The 22486-nt window shown below is 41.9% G+C and overlaps 1 protein-coding gene across 1 annotated transcript; it reads left to right on the forward strand.

Annotated features, from left to right (window-relative positions):
- Positions 1-19152, forward strand: LOC139759687 (uncharacterized). Its single transcript, XM_071682089.1, has 10 exons — positions 1-127; positions 2520-2794; positions 3639-3680; positions 6253-6393; positions 7255-7386; positions 11645-11784; positions 12659-12779; positions 13626-13766; positions 15744-15890; positions 18433-19152. The coding sequence occupies exons 2-10, from the start codon at positions 2773-2775 to the stop codon at positions 18723-18725; spliced, it is 1179 nt and encodes a 392-aa protein (XP_071538190.1). The 5' UTR covers positions 1-127; positions 2520-2772; the 3' UTR covers positions 18726-19152.
- Positions 19153-22486: the final 3334 nt, after the last annotated feature.

Below are 22486 nucleotides of genomic sequence, written 5' to 3' on the forward strand. Positions count from 1 at the left end.
GGATGGTGGAGCGCTCGGGATCACGCGACCGTCTGCTGGCGTTACCCGTGATAAACTCCTCACTATGGAAGCACCTCGAGTGCTGGTTTGACATCCAGCCCGGCTTCTCGTCTCTTCCCCCACCGCTGTGAGTATCTTCACTACGACAGCTTTATGTCTATGTATGTCTTCGTAACATATTGGAAGACTTGATATCATTTGAGATGTTAACAACATCTGAACTGTCCAGGATCGATGAAGTTTTGATCTAGGAGAATATGATGAACCAGAACTGATTTATGAACCACAATTGTACCAGAACTGACCATGAGGAAAGACTCGTCACTTGACAACCATCGGATTAGGGGCATCCCAGAAGCCGAAAGTGGCCACTTAGTAGTGAAGCAACGAAACAGAAATGAGCCATGAACCACCGAACCAGAAGTGAGCAGTGAAGCAATGAACCAGAAACTTAGCCGTGAACTGTGATTGGCCATTGAAACCAGTGCAACACGCCATGATATTTTACACGAAAGATTATCACCGTCACATAGTGTATCATACACCATAACCTGTCATCACATAGTGTAACACCACCATTACTTATCCCCACGATCTATCATATGCAAGATTATTGCACATCTGTACAGTTATGTCAAATAATCCCTCCATGGTTGTTGTGCCTGTCCTGAAAGTAGGATGGCTCATAGATACTTGTTAATGTCGTAGAGTACTGCCCACTGCCCATTAGCGTTACGTATCTTGCTGCATGATGATGGATTGGAGTTCTGTGAAGAGGAGCCAGCTCAGAATTATTTCCACCATTTGAGAGACTGGTCGGGCGCCCCTCTCCACATGCAGATGGTTCCATGCGTATTCTGGCCTTCATGTAGATGTTAGGGTGTTTATGAACGTTTCAAGTGTTCATAAAGTGCTTGTCAGATTTCTTGCGTGTCACACACCGTGATGTCATACATTTGGTATGTCAAACACCATAGGTGTCATATATTTTCAATGGGTCACACTATGTCATAAATTGTGCATGTCGCACACCATAAGTGTCATATATTTTCAGTGAGTCAAACTACAGGTGTCCTATATTGTGCATGTCACACACCATAGGTGTTATGCTTTGTGCTTGTCACACATCATAGGTGTCATACTTTGTGCATGTAACGAACCTAATGTGGCACATATTGTGCATGACACACAAACAGTAGATGTCACAAATCGTCACAGATCTTGTGTGAAATATACTATGCATGTGACAAAATGAATTGACGTACATTTTCCGTGAGGTACACGAAATGCGTCATGCATTATGTAGGTCACACACCAGAGGTGTCATGCATTGTATGTAACACTGGGCAAGTCGCACGCCTGCACGTCACACACACACACACACACACACACACACACACACACACACCATGTACATAACATATCGTGCACGTTGAACATTATACTCATCATACACCCTACACGCCACACACCATCACATCACACACTGCGCGTCACCTGTCTTGAACATCACACACTGCGCGTCACCCGTCTTGCACATCACACAATGCGCGTCATCCATCGTGCACATCACGCGCCGCACACGTCATACACAACGCGCCTCACACGCCTTGCATATCACACGCCATGCATGTCACACACCATGCACGTCACACCATGCACGTCACACTCCTTGCACGTCACCCATCATGTACGTCACCCACCATGCACCTCACCCACCGTACGCCTCACCCATCATGTACGTCACCCATCATGCACGTCACCCACCATACACGTCACCCATCATACACGACACTCATCATGCACGTCACCCATCATGCTCGTCACCCACCAAGCACGTCACCCATCATACACGACACTCATCATGCACGTCACCCATCATGCACGTCACACCCCCCCCATGCACGTCACCTTGTCACACACTGATGCCCCGTAAAATGTACGGAAAAACGTCCATTGTCTTTCATAGTGTGGGGGAGCATCATGAACGTGGAGGTTACCCACAGGTGTGCGGATAGAGGACCCCTGCCACTGTCCTCCAACAGCCCTTGCTTCTGCCACTATCCCCCACCACTTGCTTCTGCCACTATCCCCCACCACTTGCTTCTGCCACTATCCCCCACCACTTGCTTCTGCCACTATCCCCCACCACTTGCTTCTGCCACTATCCCCCACCACTTGCTTCTGCCACTATCCCCCGCCACTTGCTTCTGCCACTATCCCCCACCACTTGCTTCTGCCACTATCCCCCACCACTTGCTTCTGCCACTATCCCTCACCACTTGCTTCTGCCACTATCCCCCACCACTTGCTTCTGCCACTATCCCCCACCACTTGCTTCTGCCACTATCCCCCACCACTTGCTTCTGCCACTATCCCCCACCACTTGCCCCTGCCACTGTACTACCACCCCCCCTCCTCCCTTCCACCACTTCCCCCTGCCACTGACCCCACCACTTGTATCCTTTCTGTTTGTTTATTTGTATGTTATTTGTGTGTCTGTCTTGCATCCTTGACAGATCAGACCGTGTTAGGACGCCTGCTGGAGACTTCTTCTGCTGCCTCCTTACAGAGGTCAGGAGCAGCCGTGGACACCACCCGTGTGAGTGTGTGTTGAACGTCACCAGGCACACACCGTACCCCCCGAGGCCCTCACCTTAACCCAGGTCTTCAGGAGCCCCAAGGCCCTCAGCAGCCCCGAGGCCCTCAGCAGCCCCGTGGCCCTCAGCAGCCCCGTGGCCCTCAGCAGCCCCGAGGCCCTCAGCGTCCACGATGCTTGCCATTAAGATCAACCGTAAGTTGCCTCCATGGCTCAAATTCTTATGTAGTGGACAGTAGTACACTGTTTGTCTATGAAACCAACGTCCACTTTGGACATATTTCCTGTGCATAGCACTGTCAAGGACGGGGACCCTGATTGGTCGACTCATATGACGTCGTCATTGAGCTACGTCATTAGTGTCTTGACGTCATTTTTATGCTATCATTGAGGTTGAGACGCAGGAGAGACAGTGGGTAACCAGTGGTTGTGTCTTTTAACTTCCATGTGACCAAGGGTAGCCAAACGTCCCTCCCAGGGTTCGAATCCGACCCGTGATGCTTAGACATTCCTCCTTCCATGGATATACTCGTCACACCATCGGCCATGGATATACTCGTCACACCATCGGTGACGCGATAAAGTCCCCGTCACCCCCACCGAAGTGAGGTTGAGACATGAAAAATCCCTGGATGACTTTGTAAAATATACTTAACAACATAGAACATCTCATTGGTTCATTCAGAAATCTAGGTAGACGGTGTTCCATTATTTGAACTCAGTGAAAAAATTTCCCCATTGATTACTTACTGCCTGTGAAGACGTCCCCCATCACAGCTGTCGCTAGTACAACATGGCTGGCTGCCTGAGACTTCTCCATCTGACAGTCGTCTGTTGGACTCTGAATTATATCACTGTTGTCCGTCTTGTATCCCTCCTGTTATTGTAATCTTGTACCTCTCTTCTCCTCCCCTTTCTGTAACGCTAAAGTACGACTGTACTACTAGTTTCTAGTTTTCTCAATAACCCTGTTTAGTTTCCGCTACAGCTGGCCATTCCAGTGTTACATAACTAAAGCTTCTTTCCCTGTTCAACACAGCCTTCATGAAGGGAGACCGCACCTCCACGTCACACAAGAACAGTAAGTACTTACTACGTTTATCTTTATAATATCTAAAATTATATATATATATATATATATATATATATATATATATATATATATATATATATATATATATATATATATATATATATATTATCCCTAGGGATAGGGGATTAAGAATACTTCCCACGTATTCCCTGCGTGTCGTAGAAGGCGACTAAAAGGGGAGGGAGCTAGGGGCTGGAAATCCTCCCCTCTCGTTTTTTTTTTTTTCTTTTTAATTTTCCAAAATAAGGAACAGAGAAGGGGGCCAGGTGAGGATATTCCCTCAAAGGCCCAGTCCTCTGTTCTTAACGCTACCTCGCTAATGCGGGAAAAGGCGAATAGGATGAAAGAAAGATTATGGCCAGATTATGGAAAGATTATGTTCAGTTTGTCCATCATTACATCTGATGCACAAACGCAGACGAGATTTCCGGTCATCCAGCACACGGCGAATGGCGTCAGGGGACTGCTTGCTGTTGCATGCGTCAGTGATGCGCTCCTGCTAATGCTCACGAATATGAATTTCCTCCGCCACTTTCCTCTCACTCCGGCCTCCAACAAACAAGATAACACAGATAAACCCTTCCTTGCTTAGCGACGTCATTAGCTCGGTGTACACCTGCAACAGAAGGGAAGAAATCGGAAAAATGATATTTGCCCGTTGATTTCAGGCTGACGGACATCCTGTATATAGGATATGTTGTGTAAGGTCAGCGTATAGTGGAGTGGTTGGGTCTGAAGCCATGCATGTTCTTTATGTGAGAACTGGGCACTGAAGACGGAGGTGGTATACAGCGGTATAAGGACAGTTGGGGGTTTGCAGAGTTTTTTGATTTTGAAATTATTATTATGATATTGGCAAGTTTCAAGATCTCAAGAGATTTTGTTATGTAGCTTGGAGTGCAACGGAGCCAAAATGTTTTATGTGAAAGTTTGATACGGTGTCAGGGCCGTAACAGGAGAGGGTTTTAATGTGCTACCGGGCTCCGCTTGCATACGGTTACACCGCGAATAAAAAGTGACCTTTGACAAGGGACTATCATACAAAGGGATTCATACAGCAACAGACCTTTAAATCCTTTCCAGGCTGTATGTGATACTGAAAGATATCAGAAACTCTCAGATGACCGTTTTAAAAGTTAAGAAGGCATAGAGAAAAATTCATATAGAATAACTTGCAAATTGTTATTGTGACTAAGGAGGCGCAAGTAATGTATGACGTGGACTTGAAACGAAATTGCTATCAAGTCTGGTCTTAAACGTATTTATGGTTCAACTTTCAAGCACTCTAATTGGCAGATTGTTCCATATGTTGACAATCCTGTTGAAGAAAAAGTACTTCACCTCATCCGAGTTACAGCAACGTTAGCCAGCGAGTTTGTATCCATTACTGTGAGTTAAGTCAGACGAAGCAAATCTTGAGTAACTTGATAGATCCGATTATCAAAATGATTTGTGATACTTGGATTAGATCATCTATTACCCTTCTCTTTTCTAAGGTAAATAGATTCAAGTTGTTTAATCCTCTCTCGAAGGATTTGTGGGGGGCGGGGGATGAAGAAATGAATCAGGGTTCCGCGAGTGTGTATAGACCTGACTATCCAAGATGGAAAAGTTATAAAGGGAAATATGAAAAGAGATAATTTTACAGCTTCGCTGTTCAAGGAAACGAAGAGATATCATAAAAGTCGATCCTCGTGTGTCCAGTCTCCACAAGAAGTCTGTGAGAAGCAGCAGCCAGATGCAAGCCGTCGGTCCAGGCTTTGGTGGCAGGGACACATGTAGACAACTTACGAGAGCAGTGGCCAAAATGACACAGGAAGATGGCAACAATATCGCGACGGACAGTAGGGAACGTTGCAGGGAGGTGATGTTTGGAGAACTACTGACGCGAAAGGCTTTCGATTCCACTGTCTTATAGGGCGGTGAACGAAGAACCACCCCCGATACGTGAACGATGATGATGATCCATACATGATCAAATATAATCCCTGTAGATAGGGAACAGCTGCTTGTACGAACATACTTTATATAACCTGAACAACACCGCCAGATTTTGATGTCTATTATGAAGGGCTTCCAAGACGAAGGCGGATGATATGGTTTTGTTATTGAAGGGTTGAAATGCAGTGTTTTGAAATCATATACGAGGAAACGAGTGACAAAAATATATAGGAAAAAAATTGCGCCTGAGAACTCTTAAGTTAGTCAGGTTACTACTTCCCTAACCTGAAATGCTTCACAGGTCAGAACTTGGAAGATGTATATTCGGTAATTACAGTAATTAGATTATCTCTATGGAAAAAGTATATCATTTAAACAAGACATACTCTTCAGAATCAAGATGTGATCAGTGAATCAGGTAACAGAATTGCAGCTCCCAACCTATCATGATAAAACCTCGGCTATTGCTCCTTCTAGTCTATCACAATTATTTCAAAAATGAAATGTAAGATATTAGAATATTCCTTGCAAGCAGCTCCATCACTGTAAAAACAACAGTTAACTATATGGCCTTCCTATGATAGCCAAACCATAACATGCTTTTCCTTTACCATCCCAGGTTATGGAACCCTGCAGATCCTTCAGTCTCTTGCTGCCGTGTCTGTGGTGCTCCTCGGCGGCGCCTCCGTCATCATAGGACTCCTGCCGATATCCCTCTGCTTACCCATCTTCCTCACCGATGTCTGGCTCGTTGTTTTCGGTGAGTTTCTCTTCTCTTGCATCAATGGTTTATGGTGAGGTAACAAGTTATTCTCGGACAGGTAGATAATTCCTTCTAAGTCATTTGGTTCTTCACATGCTGGTACATGCTCTTGATTAATGGGAAGTCATGGCACTTCTACATAACTGTCTTATGGTGAAGTGATAAGTGTTATGCATCTTTGACCACTTTACGCTCCAGAGCATTTCGCAGCACTGAAGGTTCCAGAGCCTTTGGCATGCAACGATCCAGAGCCATTCAAATCACAAAAGGTTCCAGAGTCATTCACATATGACTGAGCTTCAATGCCTTTCACGTCACTGTAGGCTGTAAAGCCATTCGCACATACATTGGCAGATGGCTCAAGAACCTTTCACTACATTGTAGGTCCGAGAGCCATCATTTATATGACTAGGCTCCAAGACGTTTTTCGTCGTATAGGCTTCAGATAAGTCATTCACACACTATCATAGATCTCAGAGTCTTTCACTGATCACTGGGATACTCTTATCTGAAATCTTTCCACGGTACATCATTGGTATATGATACAATATTTTCAACTTTGTTTTCCCCAATTTCCTAAGCAGTCTCCATCTTTCCTCTTTCTTTCCCTCCCTCTATTCCCTCCATCGTGGTAGTACTTATAAGGCTGTTTTCGAGAAATCCAAACGAGTTTCTCTTAAGAATGAAACGCTAACTGATGTATTATTTCGTATGGTAATAATGTGCTTTACAGTTGATATGTTTAAGTTCTGCTAATGACATCAGTAAAGGACTTGTTTATATCAGGCAAACAGTAGACTATTCAAAGACGTCCAGCACTCCCTGTTGGTAGCTAACGTGTGTGTGTATACATTACAGGTGTGACTGTGCTAGGTTGTGTGCTGGGTCTGATGGCCTGGAAAACCAAAATGGCGCATGGCAAAATCATCAACGGACCTAAGATCCTGGCGATCCTTCTGCTCATTCTCAACTTCTTGTGGCTCATCTTTGGTATGTGTTTATGTTCTGAGCGTCTATAAGTAGTGTAATAAGATGGCTACTGCTGTCCCCAGGAGAACTGTGTTTTTTGATTTACTGGCGGTCAGCAACAAAAAGTTATTGAATCTGAACACTTACTATACGTCAGAAAATGAGAACACAAACATACATAATTATTTGTCAAACATAAGTTTAGGACTGTTGTATTCTAAGCAAAATATTGCTGAGTAATAGGAAGGGATGAAGATAAGAGCAACAAATACCTTAAATGGGACGAGGCAAGTTATAACAGGATGTATACACTTGGAATTGCTAGGTTTAAGTGAGACACAAGAATTCAACCCATAGTAAGTCTAAAGAAGAGACTGATTATAAGAAAATACTTCGTTTCCTCACACTTCCTGTTCAGCTAGCAAGCAACCTCCCAGTTGCTGATTGTATACGTAATTTCTCCACTCCTTCCCTGTTAGAACAGTTCTTCCTCTACATGTTTCATTGTGACTTCCCTAGATGATCTATTCTCTCAACATTCACCTCCCAACGTATTCAGTGTCTACCGACAGATCTATTTAGACTCAACTTCTGAAACTTCCTACGAAGTTTTCCCTTGTCCATCCGCTTCATTTGACCATAGTATCGCAATTTTTCTCCGCATATAAATTCCAAGATTAGTTTCATCTTCAGATTTCAAATGTTGTATTTATGATGCAATATCCACATCGCTTTCATTTCTCCTGTTTAAACATAATTACCAAGTTTTTTTTCTGTAAATTCCCCTCGCCTTAGAGCCGGCTGTACTAGACGTCGTGTCATCTGGTATGCAAATGTCCCCACATTCTCGGACTTTTTCTATCCACAAGTAGGTGGCTATAACAAGGTGACCCTTGTTATATTCACGTTTTCTATTGATAACCTCTTCCTCCTTTAGACCTTCACTATATATTATACCCAAACTTACTTCCAAGTACTTAATGCCAACTTTTCTCTCTTACCCAGAGTTCATGATCATCTCTAGTGACAATGCTACTCCCGTCACTTCACACATGTATAAGTTAAGCTTTATTTTCTTCCAGTTTGGAATTCCATATGTTTTAGGCATCATGATTTTATGTGACATCGGTCACTGCGACCTTATCTGAATAATCAAATGTGACACTATTTAGATCAGCCCAGTTAGCATCAGTTATTATTGTATCCACTGACAATAACAACATCAAAACTAATATCCCGCTGAACTGTCTCCTTCCATAACGTTGTTAAGGGGAATCTATGTAACTTTACATGATGACTAGAGTATTCCCAATCACATAATTCCATTGCTAATGCTAATCTAAGAAACGTTGGTCCAGTCTGCAGTCAGTTCTTGGGAGAACAGCAACAACAAAGTAAATGGCAACTTTACTGAAAGTGACATTTTGCGATAGCAATTGCGTAATTTTTGAAGTTACTGCTAAAATATTTTCCATCAGCATATAATGCCTGACTTTTAGCGTCACGCTATGACTCCGTTTAAATCTTGCTCTATAGCTAGATACGAAATGATATAAAAAAAAAATCTATGAGCTATCATGAAACGAAAAGCAAACTCTCTCAAGAAAAAACAGAAATTAGGCAATAATAATGGAAAGAATATGACAACTCTTTACATCAAAATTATAATGAAACAAAGCTCGTAAAGATCGAGCCATAAACAATAAAGTTATGAAGGATAAAAAGTGTATAAACATTTTTCTTGAGAGCAAGGATAGGGTCACTTTTTTACTTCATCTTTACTGCGCATCAAGAGTAGGGTTGGTGAGACATGGAGTAGTGTCAAAGACCCAGAGATGTATTAACTATAAGTACATGTGTCTGTTGCAGAGTCACGATGTCCCACGTGAAACACCAAGAAAATGTTGTGTCTCACGATGATCCGGATTTGGTGCAGTAATTGCGGCACACACATGTAAACAAGACGTTAGGATGGGACTTAGACCAAGGGTGTAGACATGTCCAGGGACGCAAGGCTGTATTATAACTTTGGGAATATTAGAGGAAATACTTGAATATCTTGAGGGACACCTCTCTTACTTACTGTAAACACCTTTTACTTATTTTGCTATATAATACGTTGAGGCTATTTAAACCATCCCTTCTGGGTATACATTTACATACAATGTAGAGGCTAATGATGGTTGTTATCAAATGCTCTGGTGATCCATATTGTTAGACAAAACGTGAACCACAAAGTACAGGAAGCGATGTCAAAAACATTTTCTAGGTCTTAAATTTCTCAGTTGTTCATATTCTACTCGCAAGTTTTCTGTATCTACGAACTTATTGCACTTTCTAGATCCATTGCAATTCTTCCCAAGTCTTTAACCAAATTAGCTTTTAGGGGGACCAAACTCGACTCAGATTCTTCCTCATGTCATCCAGGATTATTTAGTGAACATCACCGATGCGAGACAAAAAGAATATTCCTCTGTAGATCTTTCTGCTGTATTTCCTTCTTTCAGTACGATACAACAAAAATAGAATGATTCTGTCCATTACTGTACGTCCTTAACTGTATTTCATCCCTCACCAACGAGTGTCTCTTCGCTAAATCCACCCGTGGATTTATTGTTTAACTTGCAGGTTCATTGTTGTTTCAGTCTAGTCTTTATCGTATGTACTTTATTTTTTTCTTCCTTTTTTGCTGCCAGTTAACAAATTTTCTAAAAGCCACAACACAACACTATCCCTATCACGTGACACCTTTTGCTTGTAGTCTTTGGTGTAAGCCTTTTTGAAACGCTTTTTAATAATCCAAATAGATTGCATCAACTGCTATACTTTCATCATACATGTTGGTTATATCATAAAAGAGATCAGGTAGATTTGTCATACATGAATATTTTGATAGAGAACCGTATTGTGAATCGTTGAATAAGTTGTGAATTATGTAAATTGTTTACAGTTTAGCTATAAATATTTCTTTAAGTTTACCATCTACTAACGTCAAGTCATCAGGACAAACATTTGTGTTTTTGAATATCGGTGTTACATTGGCAATCTTCCATTCTTGTTCAAGTTTCCTTGAAGCAAGTAACTTATTGAAAAGGCTTAATATCTTTTTTTCATTTATTCATGACAGTGTTCTCTGGTAAAACTTGTCAAGGCCTGCAGTTTATTTGATTTTTTCCCGTTTGATATTGACTTTGCGTTGTGATATGTTGCTTAATGTTTTCTTCCTCTGTTAGCTGAACTAGATACGGAACATGAAATGTCTTCATTGGCACATAAAAAGAAATAAAAAGTCGATACCATGTTTTCATTGTTTTGAACCAAATGATGATAGACCAGTTGCCTGAGAAATTACTTTCTTCTAACATAACTATAAAATTCTTTTAAGTTTCTTATTCTATTTTCAGGAATATACCCTTCGGGTTGTCAGTTGTTTGTTTGAGCGTACTATATCCTACAGAATTTTAGTAACTTACCCTATCTTGAGCAACTGTATATTTCTCACTGAGCTTCTTGTGTGCTATATTCTTGGAAAACAGGCAGTTCTTTTCATAATTTTTCCCTTCTTTTGGCTTAGTTTTGGAAAATGACCATCTGCTACATGCTGACATATATGTTCCCTCTACTACTATGAATGTCTTGCTAATTCCTCACCATATTAACTAATAATTGTCATCCTCCAACCTTCACCCATCAGTGTTACTTCTCAGATTCTCAAAATATCCAGGACAAGTTTCTCCTTATTACAGTACGCACTAAGAATGGCAACATAAATCGTGCCAGATGTGAGGGTGTTCTGTCTGGGTTTTCCACTTGAGTTCTCATTTGTATGCAGAGAAACCTTTACATTTGGAGTCTCATTGTGTTTCACGTGGTTTGATGAATATGACCAGCTTGCAGGGCCTGTCGAGACATCCCTTAGTGGATTGCCCCATATACTTCCTTCCCACGCCTCCCATCCCCGAGAAGCATATGACTTTAATGATAAGACTATGATGGGGTATATCTAGTGGTTAGATTAAGCAGCAGGTGACGAACATCATGATGGGATCAGCTGAACTGTGAAACTTTGCAATAGGTATGTAGGGATAAATATTTTGTACACTTGCAGAAAAGTGCTGGGTTTTCTGCTGTCACCAGCACAACAGGAGCACAGTTGACTTGACCTTACTAATCAAAACACTTATAACCATACAATACATCGACTAAATAGCACTATAATAGTTTACTGTTACTCAGAGTAAACTAAACATTGGATGTTTCAGCAGTGTTGTATCCGCAGGGAACGTGTTGATGGTTTGGTCGTTCGTCATCTGCACATCAGCAGGCTTTTCCATCTTTTTCGGATGTGGTTCCCCCTTCCTTACCTTCTTCCAAGTCGTGGTCCTGACGTTCGACGTCTTGTACTTAATATTCTTTGTGGTAAGAATCAATAAACGTTTTAGAAAATATTCCATCATATGTTAATTATTATCATGTCATGTACTAACACTTGTCAATTGTATTTCAAAATTATCTGTATGCTAACGAATATTACTAAGACAATTATATATACATTATATTTGCGGAGGAATGCAGCTTTGAGTTGTCAGCTTGTGAATGTATTCGGTTATTAGTGGAAGAAAGGAAATCGTCGATCAAAAGGATAAAATGTCTAGGAGACAGGAGAGAACCTTGACGGACACCGCTGATGATAGAGGACGGGGAAGAGGTTGATCCGTCAACAACCACGAAGATAGATCGGCCAGACAGGAAGTTAGATATGAGGGAGTAGGGTGAGGGAGGAAAGCCAAAAGAGATGAGACCCCGATGTCGTATCATGTCAAAAGCTTTGGATATGTCAAGGACAACTACATAGGATTCCCGAGAATCTTCCAGGGATGTTAACCAGACATTACTAAGATAGGAAAGAATATCACCAGTGGATCTCGCCCTACAGAAACCATACTGATGATCAGAGAGGAAACTGTGAAATTTAAGGTGTCTGAGGATAGGGGAGTTGAGGAGAGATTCAAAGACTTTGGAAATGATAGATGTCAAAGCAACAGGACGATAGTTAGTGGCATTAAAACAGCCACCTTTCTTTGGAATGGGATGTATCAACGGATGCTTCGAAGAGGGAAAAGTTCTGGTTCTAAAACAGAATCGGAAGAGACGATCAAGCACAGGGGCAAATTCAGAGGCAGATGGCTCTAATCTTAATCATTTCTTTAACTTGAGATTTTGATAACACGGTGTGGCAAATAAGAATAGAAATGGTAAGAATACGAGTACACAGTGTGGCATCTTCCGGCAGGCCCTGTGCGTCTTCTCCGCCAAAGGAAAGAGCATTATCTTCCTGGACGATGATGTGCCGAGTTCGGACAGCTGCTGCGTCCTTCCCTACTGCCTCACCTGCTTCTGTCCCTTCCCATTTGGTAAGTACTGCTCCCTCCTGCTTTTCCTCTCATGTTTCAAGGTGAAGCTGTGATCACTTACCTGGCTTTTTCCACCTACATGTTGAATTAGCGTGGAAAGGTCTAGCGATGTCACTGTATAGTGACATCGCTAGACTTTGTAAATTAGTTTCAACGGTTCCAGCTACGATTGCGTCTGCAGAGTGCAGCTTCTTTTGCTTTGAAACTTACGAAAACTTTCGCGAGAAGTTCTCAAGTGGCAAGAAAGACTACAGAGTTTAACCCTAATCTTAATTGAAAAGGAATTGTTAGTGGATCTTCACAGCAAGCCTGATCTTTATATACAGTAACTGGTTATTCCACTCTAAATACAAGAAGACCCATCCAGATACATATGAAATGGTATGTTGAACAACATAGTGCTTCATTTTGATCTTTGCTGTAACTTTTAATCTCTGAGCTTACACATTTTTTTTCTAAAATTTCAGCATTATTCCAAATCAACTTAGCTCATTTTTTGAGCTCATAAAGTTTACTTACGTCCATGTACCAAGAATAAAGATTATAAAACGAATGAAAGAAGCCACTGGACAACTGAACTTGTACAGTTTCCTGTTAATGCTATAAAACAATATGTTCACACTAACTTCACATATAGTATTTTTATGGTATTTTTTCATAAAGTTCTTAATTTACTTAATCTCTATTATCACTTTTTCTTTTCTTATTGTAAGAATCATCTTAAAAACTATCAACATCGCATACTTGGCTTCAGTCATCAGTATGGCGGTTTGAATCCTTGTTCAGCCTCACCTGGGCGTCTCGCGAGGCCATAGTGGTTTACAGGTCCCTCTGTGCTTTTCTTAGGGCCCAGCTGGCAGGAGTGGGTGATCGTGGTGAGTCTAGCAGTCTTCGTGATGCTGGGGATAGCGAGTACGATCGTGGGCGCTATCTTTATACGTCCGTGCGGAGGCCAGAACCTGTTGCCCGCGTGGAACATCGTCAACGGTCTGTACCTACGTTGTGTTATCTCTTTCAAAACCCGTATATCAGATGTGTGTGTGTGTGTGTGTGTGTGTGTGTGTGTGTGTCCTAACCAAATGTCTTTGGAAGACGTTTAGGTCTTCTGAGTCACATGCTTTCACTGTGGACTGCTTAAAGGAAACAAGTAATTATCTCTTTCAAAACCCGTATATCAGATGTGTGTGTGTGTGTGTGTGTGTGTGTGTGTGTCCTAACCAAATGTCTTTGGAAGACGTTTAGGTCTTCTGAGTCACATGCTTTCACTGTGGACTGCTTAAAGGAAACAAGTAATTATAATTTTGTTCCAGAACTCCTTACATCAGAGAGGAAACCTGATCTTTGCTCAGTTTTTAACCATTGGTGGCAATATTGCAAAAAAGAAAAAAACGCATAAATAAGATTAGAACAAGATACATGGACGACAGCGATCGAGACAGAATGATGAGTTACCTTGGATCTGTTGAAAACTGAAGTCCTGCCGTGGATTTATGGATCTGGAGAAAGCACATGATACGGTTGATAGAGATGCTTTATGGTAGGTGCTACGAATATATGGTATGGGAGGAAACTATTAGAATCTGTGTGGAATTTCATTAAGAGAGAAAGGCGTGTGTGCATGAATATAAAGACTGGGATGAGAGGTTCCAGGCAGAAGTGGGGTTGCGCCTGGGGTGTGTGATGTCACCATGGCTGTTTAACATATCTATGGTTAGGATGGTGAGGGAGGTTAATGCATGGGTTTTGAAAAGAGGAGCGGCTATGCAGTCTTAAGTGGGTGGGAGGTAAGTCTGCTGTTTGCTGATGATACGGTGCTGGCGGCAGATTCGGATGAGAAACTGCAGAAGCTGGTCTCTGAGTCTGGGAAAGTGTGTGAAGGGAGAAAGTCGAGATTATACGTAAGTGAAATAAGGTTATTAGATTTAACAGGAAAAAAACAGGTTATATGGAGTGTGAACATGAATAAAGAGAACTTGGAAGAAGGGGTGTTTTAGATACCTGGGGGTGGATATGGAGGCGAATGGAACCATAAGAGCTAAAGTGAGCCATATCGTGGGAAAGGGGGCAAAGGTCTTCAGCCCAGTGAGGAATATGTGGAAAAAGAGGTTACTGCCTCTAAAGGCAAAGACGGGTGTTGTATGGATGCAAGGCGTGGGCCTTAATGCACTGTGAATGTATTGGAAATGAAATGTTTGAGGATAATATCTGGTATAAAGAAGGTTGATGTAATATGAAATGATGGGGTAAGAGAGAGGTTAGAGGAGTATGTATGAGAGAGCTGAAGGGGGTGTACTGAAATGGTTAGGACGTAGATAGAATGTGAGGAAAGAACGACTAAGAGGGTGTACATGTCTAAAGTGGAGGGAACAATGAAGAGAGGAAAACCAAGGAGGAGGTGAAACGTGGAGACCAAATTGGAGGTGGAAGGACGACGTGAAAAAGATTTTGCGTGATCGGGGCCTGAACATGCAGGAAGGTGTGCACGTGATAGAGTGAATTGGAACGATGTGGTACACAGGGATTGATGTGCTCTCACGTACTGAACCAGGGCATGTGAAGCGTCTGGGGCAAACTATGGAAAGGTCTCTCGGGCCTGGATGTGGATAGGGGGCTGTAGTTACGGTGCATTACTAAACATGACAGCCCGAAAATGGATGCGAGTGGATGCAGACTTTCTTCTGCTGTTTCTGACGCTACTTTACCGCAAGTGGCAATCAAGGATTCATGTATCGAGCAATTCTAAGAGAGCATAAAAAAAAAAAAAACAGGGATAGTCTTCAGTGATCCGCTTGGGCCTGGGAACGAAACCACTGCTTTCCTGACCAGCGACGCTCGTGAGCCTTGTGGCAGTGTATTCAGGTGACTCATGACTATACCATGAGTAAGGTGTACCATCACCACGAGTGTGAGGAGCAGTCATGTAGCTTGTGAGGGCAAACGCACTGAAGCCGTGCCTCTCGACAGGTATCGTCACCATCGCGACGGTGGGCGTGCTCCTCTTCTGCCTGGGTCTACCCCGGTGGATCCGACTCTCTTGGGAACGACCCTCTTTCGTCGCCTTCATTCCTGTCGTCGGCCTCGTCGTGTTCCTCCTGGCCTGGCTGACTGTTGGTAGGTGTCTCCTGCATATCCTCAGGTTCTCGATAAGTTCATCCCTCCACTGTTCTCCCGACCCAACAACACTCCTCTACGCCTCACACATGACAACGTTCAGTACTCACAGTGCGGTAATGTAGTGAGACATCACAGTACTGTGCGTTCTTTACCGTTTACTTCACTGCCTGAAAGACTGCGAATCTGTGTTAGGTTTGTACTGGGTTAAGTTAGGATTGTGTTAGGTAAGGACTGTGTTAAGTTAGGACTGCGTTTGAGTAGGACTGTGTTAGGTTAGGATTGTGTTAGGTAAGGACTATGTAATGTTAGGATTGTGTTAGGTAAGGACTGCGTTAAGACTGTGTTAGGATTGTGTAAAGTTAGGATTGTGTCAGGTTAGGACTGAGTTAAGTTAGGTTTGTGTAAAGTTAGGAATGTGTTACGTTTGGACTGTGATAAGTTAGGATTTTGCTAGGTTAAGGATGTGTTAGATTAGGACTGTGTTACGTAAGGATTGTGATAGGTTAGAAATGTGTTAGGTTACGACCGTGTTTAGGTCTGAGATTTAGATCATGAATACAATATTCACTCACTAATACACTCAACCGTAAAGTCTAGTATAAGATTCGTCGGACATCTACATTACAACAGTTTGAATGTTAGTGGTAGAAATATGAAACGTTATCATCGTGTTGTCAGAAATATATACATCTATCTGATCTCTTGGTGACTCCCACCACAGTAAATCGTCCTGGATTCACATTTCACACGTGAAAATTCCACAGTCCTTCTAAAAGATGGTTGGGGCTGTCTTTTAATCGCCTCACAACCATCAGAAAGTCGAAAGAAAAAGTAACTCAGATGTTGATCATTTCTTTCTTACGTCTGTCTATCCACCCACTCTTCACGGCTCTTCTGCGCATGGCGCCAGTCCCACGTAAGTGGCTGTATCGACGCACTCCACGTACTGCTCCAAATCTCTTATCGCCAGCGAAATTCAGCTCAAATAACTGCGCCTAAATGGCGCAGTTCATGGAGGATCACGCACACTGTGCTGCCTGGGTTTAGATAACGGGGTTCGGCCATCACCTCGCTGAGGCCATATATATATATATATATATATATTATATATATATATATATATATATATATATATATATATATATATATATATATATACTGGAAAGGATCACAATTTTGTGCGTGATCAAGTATATTCCTATGAGCCCACGAGGGAATGAAACACGATAAGTTCCCAAGTGCACTTTCGTGTAGTAATCACATCAGGGGAGACGCAAGAGAGAAATATAACAGTAAATCACACGTTTACTAAATGGCGTCCTAACTACGTCTCTTCGTTGTATATCAACTGACATATGTTTCTCTCGTGTCTTCCCTTATGATGTGATCATTACACGAAAGTGCACTTGGGAACTTATTGTGTTTCATTTTCCCCGTGGACTCATAGGAATATATATATATATATATATATATATATATATATATATATATATATATATATACGTAGAGAGCGTACGTGGTCTTACAATGATCAATAACACCTGAAGAATGCATTAAAGTTTTTTGGGTGATGGTTATAACTTGACGGCATAAATGGCTCTAGCAGTTGATAGCCCTAAAGCCTAAATGACTAATAACCAACCAATCCGCCGTCTGAGTAACATCTTCAGCTACCACCGGGACCATGTATCATTCCTCTCTCTCCTGCAGGAGCTCCACAGTATCCTGATATTTCTCTCTCTCTCTCTCTCTCTCTCTCTCTCTCTCTCTCTCTCTCTCTCTCTCTCTCTCTCTCTCTCTCTCTCTCTCTCTCTCTCTCTCTCTCTCTCTCTCTCTCTCTCCTCTGCAGTAGCTCCACATCATCTCTCCCGTCTAGAATACCTCCACGGAACCTTGCTCTACCCTGTAGTGTAACTTTGTAGGATCCAGCATTGCCACTCCGGAGGTGTACTTCCTGATCCTTTAACAGCATTATCAGCTCTACTGTTAGCTGCACCTCTACCACAGAACTCACATCCGTGGAGAGATAAGCCACCGTAACTAAGTGCTCCAAGTATAGAGATATTACGACACCTCGGAACTGCTTGCTTACCTCCCACGCAACCGACCACTGCGGCTCCACGTCGTACCCCGTGTGGATGTGTGTGTGTCAGAGCACTCCTCCCGGGCCCCCGCGACACTTCACCTTCACCAGGACCGTTTCATTGATATCAGTTCCCCGATCACCGTCCACGGAAGTTCAGTTTCACACTTAAGTTCAGAGCGTTCATCCCGTTCCACTCTTTCCTTCACGTTCCTCGTCCCGTAGGAACACGAAACCAACCAATATATATTCTCGTCACATGTAATACGCCCTCGACTCTATCACACACTTCGTTCATGTTTATCGCTCCTCTGTCTCTCTATCTTTCTCCTCTCCTTCTACGCTTCGTCTATTCATGTACAAATCGTGGCACGGAAATATACTGTATTTACATTTCAATTCGGTATATGCTGTTGTTGTCATTCGTTTTATGATAAAGACTGTCGTCACACGCAGGCAACGTGCTGGTGTTGCAGTATGCACTGGAAGGCTGTACGACGTTTGAGGCCTCCTGCAGCCGCAGCCTCCTCGTCTTCACCAGCGTCGTCGTCTTCTTGCTCGACTTGATCGTCTTCGTCCTCGTCTATGTCGCCGTCGTCTTCATCCTCTTGATGGTGGTCCTCCTCATCGTCACCGGCTGTATGAAGTACTGTGGCAAGAGGCTGAAACACGACGTCCGACAAGAGAATGGCAGCAACGCCGGAGTGGCTGTGCAAGTCACAAGACAGGAGATTGAGGTTCACGGCTAAATGATTGTCTGACGTGTACAGGGCCTGTGGTACACAGGGGGGGAAGATGGTTCGTGTTCCAACCATGGTACTACCTCTGATGTGGGATGATGGTTCCAACGAATGTAATTTGGTTTCAACCAAAAGATGCATCCATTTCTCTCTCATGGGAGATAACCAAAAGGAAGATAACCAAAAGGATTAGTCGATGAAGTTTATTGATATGTGAATCCATATGCATAGTTTGTTTTATTTCTTTTTTATTTTCATTTTTTATTTGTGTAAGAAAATTAAGAATTTTATCTTCCACGCAAGCAGTCTGTACCTACCACTAGTGGGCTACTTGCGTTCTAGTAACAGATGAACAGCAACAAAGGATAGGATTTGGAAGATTCCACGAAAATAATCACGTCACTTTTTGATATAAAGTGGCGCATATATATATATATATATATATATATATATATATATATATATATATATATATATATATATATATATATTTTGGGAGCCTTGAAGAGTGTGTGGAAGTCGAGAACATTATCCCGGAAAGCAAAAATGGGTATGTTTGAAGGAATAGTGGTTCCAACAATGTTGTATGGTTGCGAGGCGTGGGCTATGGATAGAGTTGTGCGCAGGAGGATGGATGTGCTGGAAATGAGATGTTTGAGGACAATGTGTGGTGTGAGGTGGTTTGATCGAGTAAGTAACGTAAGGGTAAGAGAGATGTGTGGAAATAAAAAGAGCGTGGTTGAGAGAGCAGAAGAGGGTGTTTTGAAATGGTTTGGGCACATGGAGAGAATGAGTGAGGAAAGATTGACCAAGAGGATATATGTGTCGGAGGTGGAGGGAACGAGGAGAAGAGGGAGACCAAATTGGAGGTGGAAAGATGGAGTGAAAAGGATTTTGTGTGATCGGGGCCTGAACATGCAGGAGGGTGAAAGGAGGGCAAGAAATAGAGTGAATTGGAACGATGTGGTATACAGGGGTTGACGTGCTGTCAGTGGATTGAATCAAGGCATGTGAAGCGTCCGGGGTAAACCATGGAAAGCTGTGTAGGTATGTATATTTGCGTGTGTGGACGTGTGTATGTACATGTGTATGGGGGGGGGGGGGGTTGGGCCATTTCTTTCGTCTGTTTCCTTGCGCTATCTCGCAGACGCGGGAGACAGCGACAAGGTATAAAAAAAAAAAAAAAAAAAAAAAAAAATATATATATATATATATATATATATATATATATGCTGATAACCACGAGGAAAATGAAACACGAAAAGTTCCTAAAAGCACTTTCGTGTAATGATTACATTATCAAGGGAGATACATAAGATGAATTAGAGGAAGTAGAGCAGTCAGTTAAACTATCATCATTCCAGTCGATCGATGTTCCGTAGGGCATTATGTATATGCAGTCCATAATTCATTGATGTTGATTTTGAGAAGATATATTCTATTGGATCCAAGTTAAAGTATCCTAAATCTTTCATTGATAAATTTCTTAAGTTGGCAAAGCCATCGTATTGAGTTAAACCCAAATCTCCCCTTGATACCAAGATTGATTTAACTCTCACTTCTGGTGATGATTTTACATTACTTCCCAGGTTGCTTGTATTCTTTAATGTAAATGTAGCCTTCATCAGTAACAATACTATAAACATTATCTTAATCAAAAACTTCAGAAAATTCTACGAGCTGTGGTTACAGAATTCCATGAAAAAGCTGTCATATGTTTTATGTTGGGCAGACTGGTAACGATCTTTGTTAGACTTGAGCAACATAGATATAAGGACAGGACAAGAATCAAATGCTTTGTTTGTTTAATCGTGCTAAGAATTATGACCACTGTATTGACTGGCGTAACGCTAATTCAGTTTTTAATTGTAACTCCTTTACCACGAGAAATATCATTGAATCTTGCATTAGTAACTAGACAAAGAGTTGTAACCTTTATATTAGTGAAGGTCTGTACAAACTGGATAGTTTTGTTGTAGGCAACATTTATTAACAGTTCCCTTTCTTGCCCACATAATAGAATTTTATGAGAGGCATGATGCCAGATACGGTAACATTTAATAGTGGCGTCTTTGCTACGTCTCTTTCTTGTATATCGGCTGACTGTTCTGCGTCTTCTATCTCATTATTGTATCTCCTTTGACGTTGTGATCATTACACGAAAGTGCGCTTGGGAACTTATCGTGTTTCGTTTTCCTCGTGTTTATCAGCAAACACTAGATCAAGCACACCACTGCGACCTTTTGCAATATATATATATATATATATATATATATATATATATATATATATATATATATATATATATATATATATATATATATATATATATATATATATATATATATATATGCGTGTGTAGGCGTGTATGTATATACATGTGTATGTGGGTGGGTTGGGCCATTCTTTCGTTTGTTTCCTTGCGCTACCTCGCTTAACGCGGGAGACAGCGACAAAGTATAGTAAAAAGAAAAAAGAGGAAAAAAATACATATATATATATATATATATATATATATATATATATATATATATATATATATATATATATATATATGTATATATATATATATATATATGTATATATATATATATATATATATATATATATATATATATATATATATATATATATATGTTTTTTTTTTTTTATACTTTGTCGCTGTCTCCCGCGTTTGCGAGGTAGCGCAAGGAAACAGACGAAAGAAATGGCCCAACCCCCCCCCCCATACACATGTATATACATACGTCCACACACGCAAATATACATACCTACACAGCTTTCCATGGTTTACCCCAGACGCTTCACATGCCTTGATTCAATCCACTGACAGCACGTCAACCCCGGTATACCACATCGCTTGTTAGGGGTTGTTGTTAGGGAGGTAAATGCAAGAGTTTTGGAAAGAGGGGCAAGTATGAAGTCTGTTGGGGATGAGAGAGCTTGGGAAGTGAGTCAGTTGTTGTTCGCTGATGATACAGCGCTGGTGGCTGATTCATGTGAGAAACTGCAGAAGCTGGTGACTGAGTTTGGTAAAGTGTGTGGAAGAAGAAAGTTAAGAGTAAATGTGAATAAGAGCAAGGTTATTAGGTACAGTAGGGTTGAGGGTCAAGTCAATTGGGAGGTGAGTTTGAATGGAGAAAAACTGGAGGAAGTGAAGTGTTTTAGATATCTGGGAGTGGATCTGGCAGCGGATGGAAACATGTAAGCGGAAGTGGATCATAGGGTGGGGGAGGGGGCGAAAATTCTGGGAGCCTTGAAGAATGTGTGGAAGTCGAGAACATTATCTCGGAAAGCAAAAATGGGTATGTTTGAAGGAATAGTGGTTCCAACAATGTTGTATGGTTGCGAGGCGTGGGCTATGGATAGAGTTGTGCGCAGGAGGATGGATGTGCTGGAAATGAGATGTTTGAGGACAATGTGTGGTGTGAGGTGGTTTGATCGAGTGAGTAACGTAAGGGTAAGAGAGATGTGTGGAAATAAAAAGAGCGTGGTTGAGAGAGCAGAAGAGGGTGTTTTGAAGTGGTTTGGGCACATGGAGAGAATGAGTGAGGAAAGATTGACCAAGAGGATATATGTGTCGGAGGTGGAGGGAACGAGGAGAAGAGGGAGACCAAATTGGAGGTGGAAAGATGGAGTGAAAAAGATTTTGTGTGATCGGGGCCTGAACATGCAGGAGGGTGAAAGGAGGGCAAGGAATAGAGTGAATTGGAGCGATGTGGTATACCGGGGTTGACGTGCTGTCAGTGGATTGAATCAAGGCATGTGAA

Source organism: Panulirus ornatus, chromosome 3 (assembly GCF_036320965.1).
Source record: "Panulirus ornatus isolate Po-2019 chromosome 3, ASM3632096v1, whole genome shotgun sequence".
In the NCBI taxonomy this organism is placed as follows: domain Eukaryota; kingdom Metazoa; phylum Arthropoda; class Malacostraca; order Decapoda; family Palinuridae; genus Panulirus; species Panulirus ornatus.

Coding starts and splice junctions, on each gene's coding strand:
- LOC139759687 (XM_071682089.1), top strand. CDS start 2,773: ATGCTTGCCATTAAGATCAACC. Junction 7,387..11,644: donor CTTCTTGTGGCTCATCTTTG/GTATGTGTTTAT, acceptor TTGTATCCGCAG/GGAACGTGTTGATGGTTTGG. Junction 12,780..13,625: donor CTTCTGTCCCTTCCCATTTG/GTAAGTACTGCT, acceptor TGCTTTTCTTAG/GGCCCAGCTGGCAGGAGTGG.